Here is a 12,609-nt window from a genome sequence, read left to right on the forward strand (position 1 = left end):
ATTTAACCATCGAGCGATAACACAATTTTGTGTATAAGTATTAAGTGTCAACAGTTAACACGTGTACAATGTACGTAATAGGTAGATACCTAAATAATGAGTTATTTGTTTCCATACAATATCTAGGTACATCGTATAATATTTTATTGTGAAACTATGAAAGGTAGTATAGGCAGTACAGATGGAAGTAGACTTTACATAAGTTATTAATTCTGGTAAATTGTTTAAAAATTGTATCCATCATTTTTATCGATAATTTTCTGTATTATGCATGATTGATCATACATGTAAACGAACTATTTTGAATGCATATATTTTTAATTTCGGATAGTTACAGAAAATTGATTTTAAATTTCGTTCAAAATAAAATCACTATTTCATTATAATATAGGGACCTATATATAAGTATGCTTATTGCTGCTCATTATAATATTTATTGTGTTAGAGAATAGAGATAGTATATTATAATATTATTTAAATTTATAAAATATATTGTATTGAGTTTTTATATTATATATGTATCGAGAAATATTATTCTAAGATAAGCCAAGATATAGATAACTGTATAACTGTATAAGTATGTATAAAAAAAAATTGTATTTATAATTTATATTTTAGTTGTAACAATATATTATAATAGAATACCAACATATTAAAGCTATAGGTACGTAGTATATATATTATTATAATAATATAGTATATACATAATATAATAAATGAAGGGTAAAATAAGGGTAGCTTAAAACGAAGTGTGTGTTCTATCCTGTCTTCGGCACTATTGTAGAAATCACAAATAAATGGAAAATAAAATGAAATATTATTTCATGTGTCGGTATATTTTGGTTTATGTTAACCCATAGGTCATAACAACTCATATAAGCCTATATTGGCTATTTAAATCCGTTCATATATGAGATTACCTAAGCCCGTTTAAGTATTATAAATTATAATGTGTAACAAAACATTGGTTCAATTTTGGAAATAATTTTTAAAGATATTTTCGAAACAATATTACACTGTTTTTATACAAAATAAAGAGTTTTGAAAACTTGATGTTTGCTTTGCTTTCAGTCGTATTGCTATATATAGGTATCATTTGCAATATTAATTTCTATAAGATCTAAATATTCAACACAATCCATTAAATACAATATTCAAATTGCTGTGCAGCAGGTAAAAGTCTAAAAAAAGTGTATCTCAAAATAGTTTTTAAATAGAGCTTAATTATACATCTTGACAAAATAGAATATTTTCACAAATCGTTTTGATTATTTTACCAGGCTAAAATATTAGAATTTTAATATGTTAACAACAAACGTGTATAATAGTCATAAATCATAATCGTATGGTACAATAAGTTCATCCTAACAGTATACAAATCTCACATGTACAATATATTATATATAATGTAGTTTAAAATCTTTAAAAAATCACAATTCCTAATTGACGAAATGCGGGTACCTATATTATATTACAGACTTATATAGCGATATATGTCGATAATTCATGTTATTTCTTGAGATTTATTTTTATTAAATTAATTTTCGTGTCGATAAATTTAATGTACTACTACTTGATATTTTTAGTTTTTATATTAATTATAATTTATAGTCATTGTCCATTGTACTTGTACCTATATGGCTATATGAAACAATTCATTAAGGCATGTTTAATTATTCAATACCTACAATAATTTCATTCGTCTCCTTTATAAAATATATGATCCTATGGTAATATCGTTTAATTACTAAAAAAAAAAAAATATATATATATATAGGTATTCCACTATTTATACCTTTATTATATAATGATATAGTATACGCCATAATATATTATATACCTACCTACTTCATATTATATTATAATATATTGATATAGTCCATGTACTATCTCACAGTTTATAAATCATTAAATTATAGCTCATTCTATGGTGCAAGAGTCATAAGTTTTGATAAATGTGATTTTTATAGCATCAGATTGCAACCTTAACGTATTTAGTTCAATATAAGTGCATGTTCAATGGGCAGTCATCGCTCCTCATCTTCAAATCTGACCAATCCACTATATCTGTACATTCTACCCTACCCTTATTTGCACTTATGTCGACTGCAAATAGCTTAGGTATAATAGGTAGTATATTATAATACATAGGTAGTATATTATAATACATAGGTAGTCAGTATACCCCGATACTAATGTTTACACATTCACGAATATCTCACCCTCCTTATTATTGGACGATAGTACCTACAGGCTACAAGACATCGGGTGTGAAAATAAATGAATCAATATATTATCTTATTCATAATGACCCGCACCATCCATTAAAAAATCCTGGGTATACCACTGCATTAACGCAGCTTGCTCCTTTCCAGCTTCTATAACAATTGCATAAATCCTTATAAAATAAAATGACTTTCATCAGCAAATACCTATAAATGTTGAAGTACAGGTGATAGAGATGAACTTCTATTTGTCTTATGTTTAATAGAATCACCGATCATATGCAAAAGTATCATAAATGTTTCCTTCGACAATCTATTAACAGCAAATGACACAATTTATTAAAAACTGTTAAAATCAGCAGAATGAAAACAACAGACATAAAAAAATTCTAACCTAAAGCGACACTTGAAGTCCAAGTCGTCATAGTCCTGCAACGGATTTGACCTATCCTTAAACCGCCTTGGTCTTGGAAGATTTATTAAAATTTGAAGAATAATATCTTCATCGGAATCATCAGATGAGGATGACGAAGACATAACAATTAATTATTTAAATTTAAAATGTTTTGAAACAATAAACAATATGGAATTCGATAAAATTAATAATTGTTGAAAATAAATAAATAATAATTTTAAGTGATAATAAATTTTAAATTAAATGATAAGGAATCTTTTAAACGGTTCTGCAAATTTTACAGATCCGAATTCGGACCTATAACTTATCGAACCGATAACGGTTTATTGGTTTTTTATTTATCAATTTTACAGAACGGTTTTATTTTTACAGAACCGATAACGACTTATCGGTTCAGTAAATGTTCATGCAACCCGGCAATAGTATATCAAATATATTATATAGGTTGCCCATTAATCCCTAAAAAGGCAATGATATCGATACCCGATTACCAAATAGTAAGTATCTAATAGTTAGTTCCCATAAGCGTGAAAGTCCACAAATAAATACTCATACCATACTATAACCTTAAAAATGTTTATAACTAGGACTCAGAAGTTGATGTATTTTGCATTTTTTGTCGGAACTTTTTAGACGATGCTCTCCTGGCCACAAATGTGTTTCATTAGCATCTGAATATGAACAACTAATTTTAATTTTGCATATTTTTGTATTTTTTGTGTTAATTACTTTTTAAGTCATTTTTGACATTTTTAGGTCATTTTCCCACATTTTTAGTCATTTTTACTGATTTCACACTAGATCACTTCTTATCATTTCTCGTCTATGCCGATAACTTAGAACTTGGAAACTACCACGGACTAAGATTAGTATCTATCCGATTTTATCTCACCGATTACATTTGTCATTTTTGTGTTATAGTAAATAATATTGTACCTACATTTTATTATTTTTTCGTAATATTTTCGAAATGCCAACAATTAAAACGTCGGTAAGTACTCGTCTGCGTGCATATAAATATTTATTAACAGATAATCGTCGTTCATTTACTTTTGATAACATCAAAAACGCTCAAATCATACAATGCAATGATTTTTAAGTAATTTTTAATGTTTGATCAATTTATAAAACAAATATTTTTTATTTTTAATTTTATTTTTAAGGACATTATCTGTCATTTCGTTGTCATATTTTGAGCAATTTGTAAGCTTTGATAAATGTATATAGAATTGTATAGTAAAATAGAGTAAAATATTTAAAAAAATGTATACAAATATTTGTAATTTTTTAAGGACATTTTTTGCTATTTTTATGTCATATTTGCAATTTTTGATGTTTTAAAGGTCATCAACTTCCGAGCCCTAATGATAACAATTATTATTATTGTTTCTTATTAGAAAATAATATAGATTTTTCTTAAAAAAATATATATATTTTTATAAATACGTGTTAATTGAAAATTAAATAGTTTCATAATTCTTGTCATACAGGTAATCAAGCCTTAATCATTATCATTCTAAGTACCTATTATTGGGGTACCTATCTTTACATAGGTACCTAAATTTAATTTTTCCGAAAAAGTGTTATTTTAGGGATTTGTTCATAAGAACTCTAAAAAAAGGGTCTACAGCCTACTTAAGTAGATCTATGTATTATAGACCTCTACCTATACATACATCATATAAAATAGTATAATGTACCTACCTATAAAATTATATTGTACCTCGAAGTTTTACATATTTACCGATATGATGTATACGAAATACGTTCTATAACAGATTTCTGCATAATTTATCTATAGGGCTACCTATACCGTGCAAAAGGATAGGTAACAACTATTGAGAAATACCTACGATTTATCATGTTACATCGTATTATAATGTTTATTCTTATTTTCATAATACACATGTGTGCTGGTTTTTTATGAAACCGAATTTCAAGACTGATGGTTTTTAGAATAATTAATAATACACATTTTGTAAAATCTCCCTTCATAAATTGTTTCAAACTTAAGAGTTAGGACTCTGTCATAGTGCAGCTAACAAAGTTTAACTACAGTACCTATGATTTATATTGTGGTAATTATTGCATTTCATGTAAAATATGTAGTACCTATATAAATATGCGAAATATTAAACGATGTCTACATAAATATATTTACATAATTGTGTATAGAAACTTAAATCAGCTTAAATATTTAAATTTATAATTATTCTTATATTTTTTAAATTGACTAATATACCTCTATACCTATAGGTATATATAGTACCTATACTTTTATATAGACTATATTTTTTGCATTTTTTATGAAAAACCAGGTAATTTGTGTGAATTGTAGGGAAGGTTATAAGAAATAAAAATAATTAATAATCAAATAATTATCATTCAAGAACATTTTATCTAATTGAATAATTTGTATTTTAGAACTTTTCGTCTGACTTTTTCAAATTTGCCGCGTTGATCGATTATACCTATACCAAAACAAACTATAATTATTGTAATATATTGAAAAATAAAAACAATAGGTAGAAGAAATTTTTTAACAGATATAATAATATATTAATATAATTGAAAAATATAAAAACAATCTAATAAGATGTGGCTGGAATTAGTTGACAAATAATTAGTTCCTATTATACGTACATTTATATAGGTAACGTATTATTTACAAATAATAATGCTTCTATTGTCAATTCTTCATCATAATATTATTTATATTATTACCAATTTCTGTACACAATTTACTGTTGTAATTTTATATTTTTTTCTCGCTGCAGGTTACATTTCGTTTAGTGTTACTTTTGCCATAGGTACCTGTCAACCCTATTTTTTTTACCAAAATTTTACGATCAGCTTCCATATATTGTTAAAACCTTTAATCGTTATATACAATATTTTATACAAGAAAGTTAAAATAAATTAAATATAATATATTTTAATCAATCTTTCGAGTTGAATAATTTACATTTTTGATCTTTTGATTTATCCGACGGTAAAAAATGAGCCCGGGATTTTTCGTCCGGGACTCGTTTCTTTCTATCTAATTACAATTTCACCAAGACTTATAGGATTATAAAGTAAAACAAGTGAAAACCCGCGGGGTATTGGGTTATAACTTATAATATATAATGAATATAAATATTTTATATGATTATAAAGGTTAAGCGGTCTCGCCTCATTGCCGTAACTCGAATAAAATTTGGTTGTTATTATGGTTTTTGTTATGTACTTAAATGTGTCACACGCGATTTAGATGTGCCAGCTGAGCTGTGCGCGCAGGAGATTGAAAACAAAAACGTCCTTCAAACGAATTTCAAATATAATTTAAAAATTGGAAAACGGACGGAAATTCAGAGAAACGTGTCAGTGGATACGCCGCCGCGTTGCAGGTACGTGTTGTATCCTTAATAGGTATAATACAACAAGGCGGCAGGTACCTCTGTAGGCTACAATGGGCTTACCGAGAAATCGGCGGCGGCGCACTGTCAGGTCGTTCCGCGGACGGCAAACAACAAAAAACGGAAACGAAAAACGCGAGGGCCCGGGCCGCCGCCGTCGGCGTCGCTTGCGTTTGACGGCGGCGGACATATTAATTCGTACGCGGACCCGCTGTGGGCCGCGACCGCCGGGGCGCCGGTCGCGCCGCGATTGGCCGGCGCGCGGCCCGGCGGGAGTGGCCCGAGCACGCCCGTCACGTCCCGCCGCCGCCGCCCCCGACGGTCCCCGCACACGAATGCCGACTGCGCGCCACGCACGACCGCACCTCATCAGTCGTAATCGATCGCGTGTCTAAATAATATTAAGTACACACTTACACGCACGCACACACACACACACACTCGAACGCGTAACAATATTATAATATCAACGCTTACACGTACAGGTACGTACGACGCACACGCACGCATTCGCCCGTCACACCTCGAAATATAAGTCTGCTGTTGTATTATTATTATTTTTTTTTTTCATCTTTCTCTTAATATTATTACGCACACACAATTAATATTGTAATATTTTATTGTATCGTACGCTCTCGAGACTCGCGCAGCACACGCACTCGACGACGGTTGTGCGAATCCGTTTTGTTAAATTTACGCGACACCTAATACCGTTAACCTAATACCGGGTTACGCGACGGTGTATGTAATACTATTATAATGCACGCATTAACTAAATAAAATAATACTTATTCTATCTGTGTACGCGAGTGTAAATATGCGCGTGGATACAGCTGTAGTGCCGATGCATCAGTTCGTTTTCGCATTGTTCGTTCGTTGAGCAATAATATAATATTACGTCGGAATAAGCACGCTCACACATCGTTATAAAACTGTAAAATAATGTTCGCCGAGACTCGCTAAAGACCGCACGGGCGACGTGATGCTCGCTTTCGTCAATTTTCGTAATAAAGGTACGTCGTCGGTAACGCGCATCATGCATCCATAATTATATATCATAGTATCATCTACATCATCTTCATCTGATGGGACCACCTGTAGCTGTAATCGCCGCTGTAATTATCGAATAACGATTATACGTGTATCTATAGCTTCTACAGGAAATTGCAATATAATATTATTTTACAAACGTCGTGAACGATAATATTATATAGAAGACAGCAGCAGGTGAAGAAAATGCGGCGGCCGTGAAAAACCGCTGCAGCCGACGAAAAATGAACGAATCGGTGACCGTGTGCAGCAGACAACAGGGCCCGTCGTATCACCACCACGGTCATCACGTCGTAGTCATGCCGGCCCAGTGCAACGGCGACGAATGCGCGGCCGAACCACAACCAGCCACCGTGGCCGGTTCGTGGACGGCATACGGTCATCAGCCAGCGGCGGTGGTCGCCGGTTACCATCAACATCACCACCACCACCATCTGCAACAGCAGCAGCAGCAACAACATCAACAGCAGCAGCAGCAGCAGCAGCAACAGGACCATCACCTCCATCATCCGCATCAAGGAATGGCCGCGGTGCCACCGCCGCCGCAGTCGTTGATGCACCAGCACCATCACCATCAACCGGCGGACGGTGGCGGTTACGCCGCGTGGCCGACCGCGGTGGTGTACAACAAGAGGCGTCCGTCGTATGCGGACGACGTGCAAGCGTACCATCACGCGCACCACCACGCACCTCCGCCTCCACCGCCGCCGCCACACCATCAACCGGCCGGCGCCGCGGCCACCTTGCAAGCCGTTGCGGCCTACAACCCGGCGGTCGTGACGGCCTCGACGGCCACGTGCTCGTCACCCGGAACGTCGTTGGACGAACCGTCGTCTGCGGCCGCTGCGGCGGCAGCTGCTTACCAGACGGCCAACGACTACAAGTACTGGCCACCCGTACAGCAGCAACCGTCGCCCACCGGCACAGGACGCATGAGCCCGTATGGTTGGATGAAGAGAGTCGAGTATCAAGACCGTCCACAACCGGGTTCGTAAAATATATCAATAATTAGTATATTATACATTATTATTCAATTAAAGCAAAATAAGTTTTTCCCGCCAAAATCGAACGAGTTTTCCCATTCACACGACGTTTTCAATTTATTTAGATATTATTTACATTACACCGGATATCATTAAGTCTTTATGAATTCGAATATTCCAATTTATAGATTTCCCGTGAGATACCTATTTAACAATTTTCAGTTTAATTATAATTATTCGTTCGCCGAGTCGTATATAATACAATGTATTATTTAGACTATACGTATACTAGATAGGTACTACTGTTTTTGGAGTATATTATTTTTTCATTGTAACACCACCACGTGGGGGCTGAATTGTTTGCAAACTGCTAGGCCCCCTGCAGCATAATACATTGTATAAAAGTCATGTTTGGGTGTACCTAACCTATATAATATAATATTGAATAATATCCATGTACTATAATTTATTAGCAAATGCAATAAATTATTATCCGGATTATAAACATGTCTTTATATGCCACGGAATTCTAAATAAATGTAGGGGAATTTGTTTTACAGATAAAATTGTTAAATATTAAAAGTTGAAGTTAATGCGTGATTTTCTAAAATTCTTAAAGCTGTAATACAAATTAAATTATTTCTCATAATTTATTTAGTACTTAAATATAATTTATTTTTTAAGTACAAATATGTTAAAAAATATTATTTTTTAACATAATATATTGTCTCTATTGTCTTGGAAATTAAATTATACTTTGGTTGTAACGATATTTGATAGGTGTATACAATTATGTAAACCAGTCACCAGTTACATGGGTATTTGATAATTCTACATTTCTATTTTTTTGGTTCCATAAGTGAGGAGTGTCCATGATCTCATTTTGTGTAGAAAAACTTGTCATGTTATTTTACAAGTACCTACTAAAGGGCGTGAATTTTGATAATGATCTTAAATGTTTATACAAATACAATAAAGATTTTTAAAATACAAGCACTACACTAAAATCATACTTTTGAATGTAGATCATTCACTTATAGCTACAACTATTATTATAGTTACGGCGAATTTTTTTTTTTGGTGGGCAGGGAGAAATATTAAATACCTCAATTTAAAATCTTTAAAATTTATAAAAGTCTATTATAGCATTAGTAACTAAATATTAAATGACAAAAATATTAACGTTACACTATGTATTCAATATTTTTTATTTATTAGGTACCTACTACCTAGTTACTATTCAATTTACATACTTATTATATTCAGTCACTTCTTTTATGCTTACAACTTTCAATATTAAACACACTAAAATAATTTATTATAATGCAAAATCCAAAATTGCTGTATCCGTATATGATTGAAATAGATAACAACACGATGAGATTAATGCTTGAAAACGTCGATAAAATAGTTATTGATAACGTCCTATAATGATGTTATTAAGTCGATAAGTTTATCTTAAATCGTGCTGAATATTCTGGAGTAAGTGTGCTGGGAGCGTTCTCGTGAATACAAACATTTAACGGATTTTCCATTGCACTAAAGTAAATTAAATGAGAAATGTATGCTTATATTATAAACTATTACATGATATTTTACAATAGGAAATTATGATATATTTTATCATGCTTAATTTTCATTCGAAAAATCGGGATCCTACGATTAATAATTACTTATATAGTCAACTATATTATACATTATACAATACACTTATCACTAATGTATTATATGGGCTATGGGTTTTATTGCGAACATCAGTGAAACACACATGACCGTAGTTAGAAGTTTTTCAGGGGACGGCGTTGTATTGTACATGGTGTGTTTAAAATTGCGTGAAAAATCTCGGAACTTCTTGTCTAAATAAATTTGTATAAAACTTTATGAATTATAGGCGATTATATTATACACCTACCTTGGTATATTATTGGCGTGTGTGTGAGTCTTCGTGACTTGACATAAGTATACTCATGCATATTAATTATTAATTGGCTCACTAGATAATATTATGAAATATTAAAGAGTTATTGTAAACGAGTGTTGCGCGTGTAGATTGTATGTGTACCGCGTGCATAATGGGTAAATATACAGATTGGTTTATCAGATATCTATTCATTTTGGGGGCAAAAAACAGTATCTTTTCGTTTAACACAATTTTATTCTATCTTAAAGCTATGTTTCAAACAAAACAAATATTGTTTGTGTTATCAACAACATTTATTCTTATTTTTGGTCTAAGGTATTTTACCATTAGATACAATTTAAAACAGAATTACCTACCTATACATAGATATTTATTCTTATCATTATGACCACAAAGCAATAAATATAAACAAAACTATAATATACAATTCAAATTATTGTTAACATTCTTACGCACCTAATATGAACTTTTCATGATTTCAAAAGATATCCACCCAAATGTTTCAATATTTTTTGAAAATATTTTTATAATATGAGGGTATCTGCTTTTAGTATTCTTAGATTTGAAATTGAATTTTTAGAAGATATAAATAGATTAAGTATTGTAGTTATAATACCGTTACATCACATTATGTGGAAAAAGAATACAATTTTGAAAATATCGTGAAATGTGAATACGATTTCCATAATTTTATATTTTGCCGAGTTCAATATAGTATGGCATTATGTATGGATGAAAATATTTTAATATACCGAATTCTGAACATTGAAATATGAATAGTAATAAAATATAAATAATATATTATGTCACATTGAAAATGGGTCGTTAACTTTTTAGAGTCTGTTAAAAATACTATACTTGATGGGTCGATATACCTTGCCTATCCGGAACTGTACGTTCAACGTTATTTTTCGGCTTTTATATTGCATGGTACAGATGTATAGGAAATACCTGCAAAAGGCCATCAGTTGACCTGCTAGTGGCGTGGTGAACATTAATTATAAACCATGATGCACCGCATATATTTCAGTACCTACAGCCTTAAATCTTAATATGATATATAGGGAATAAATTATTATGTGACAGTAAATATTTTAATTTTTGTTTTATGTTATTAGTTAACATAATGTATCCAACTACCCCCACCCCCAAAAAATGTCATCAAGGCATCATAAAACCCTGTCCACCACGCTACTAGACACTGGAGACTTCATGAATTCTTTAAATGGCCCTTTAATTAAATTATATATGTTCCCTCGGATAATATAAATAGGGACTTATTGGTCTAAAATTACCTCCTATATTCATATAGATGCTCTGCGAACCCCCACAAATCTCCAGCATATCCCAGACCACGGCTGTATCGAAGACATGATTTTAGGTATCCTAAACATTATTTTTGGACAGTAGAAAAAAAATCCTCAGTTTAAGTCCTACAGACGGATTCGTGATTTTTATCGAGGAAATGGGAATGAAATTATAATGTCACGGGTGAGCTCACTCGTTTAACTGCCCGTTTAACGACAGACGGCGGTGCCGCCTCGCCCATCGGATGGCTCCGGAATTGCCGACATTTTTTTTGCCGTCCCTGACTAAATCCTTTTAGTCTCGATATTTTTTTTTCCTAGTACTGCAACCAGGACGCAGTGGACAATAATTTATAATGCGAGTCTTCAACATGCGACTGTATATTATACAGAAATTTAATACATCGTATATTATACCTTATGCGTATTACATTATCGTGTTTATATATAATATATACATTTAACACATTATTTAACATTAACTGTCGACGACGACACCCAAATAAGCGGCTTTCAGAAAGCCGCTTTTTCGAAAAGTGAACATCATCATATCTTAGCGGTGATGCACGCACATGCGTTTTGATCGTTATTATTACTGCAATATAATGTGGTAGGCCAGGTTATATATATTTTATGCGCGCCGACATGATAACAAAATAATAATATTATAATATCAAATAGTTTGGAAAAACGTGCGTGTATTGTAATGCAATTTATATGGCACTTATTGTGTTCGAATATGTATACCTACCTACCCATATTTTAATGCTATATTAGAATAACTACTAAAGCTTAAGTAACGAAATAACTTTACGTCTAAGGTTCGTAAAACTGTATAGGTACTCCCACATATTATTATAATGTTTAATAGAGGTACGGATTTCGGAAAAATTATTTTACCTGAGATTTTACAAACCACTGCAGTATTAAAACTGGCTGTGGTCAATTGTATTTCAAACGAAAAATTAACAGATTGTTTGGCCGAGTGAAATTATACTTAGCTGCGTAAGGTAAAAACTTGGTGACTTTTTTGGCGAAGGTTTTTAAAAATAGGGTTCATCATTAATTATTTCTATTATGTATATCGTATATGATATTGTTTGAGTAATTACAAAATTGTTATAAATGTTGACTGTATATTACAATACTACTAGTATATACTACTATAGCCATATCTTTTTTAAAATTAAGAGTTCATTATGTATTTTGTTTGTGACTAGTTTTTCAGCATATGTAATTAATTTACCTATAAGCCTATTTATACTTATTCTTCCGTACGGTATTTTTGTGGAATAAATACCCGCCTAATC

The 12,609-nt window shown here is 31.9% G+C and overlaps 1 protein-coding gene across 1 annotated transcript in view; it reads left to right on the forward strand.

The window, feature by feature from the left end:
• Positions 1 to 6,394: 6,394 nt before the first annotated feature.
• The window catches only part of LOC111041165 (homeobox protein CDX-4-like), a 37,229-nt gene continuing 31,014 nt past the window's right edge, over positions 6,395 to 12,609 (forward strand). Inside the window, exon 1 of the mRNA XM_022325364.1 lies at positions 6,395 to 8,075. Within this exon, the coding sequence (XP_022181056.1) occupies positions 7,313 to 8,075 (763 nt within the window). The 5' untranslated portion in view covers positions 6,395 to 7,312. The remainder of the gene's footprint in view (positions 8,076 to 12,609) is intronic.

The sequence above is a fragment of the Myzus persicae genome, unplaced genomic scaffold (genome assembly GCF_001856785.1).
Source record: "Myzus persicae strain clone G006 unplaced genomic scaffold, MPER_G0061.0, whole genome shotgun sequence".
Classification (NCBI taxonomy): domain Eukaryota; kingdom Metazoa; phylum Arthropoda; class Insecta; order Hemiptera; family Aphididae; genus Myzus; species Myzus persicae.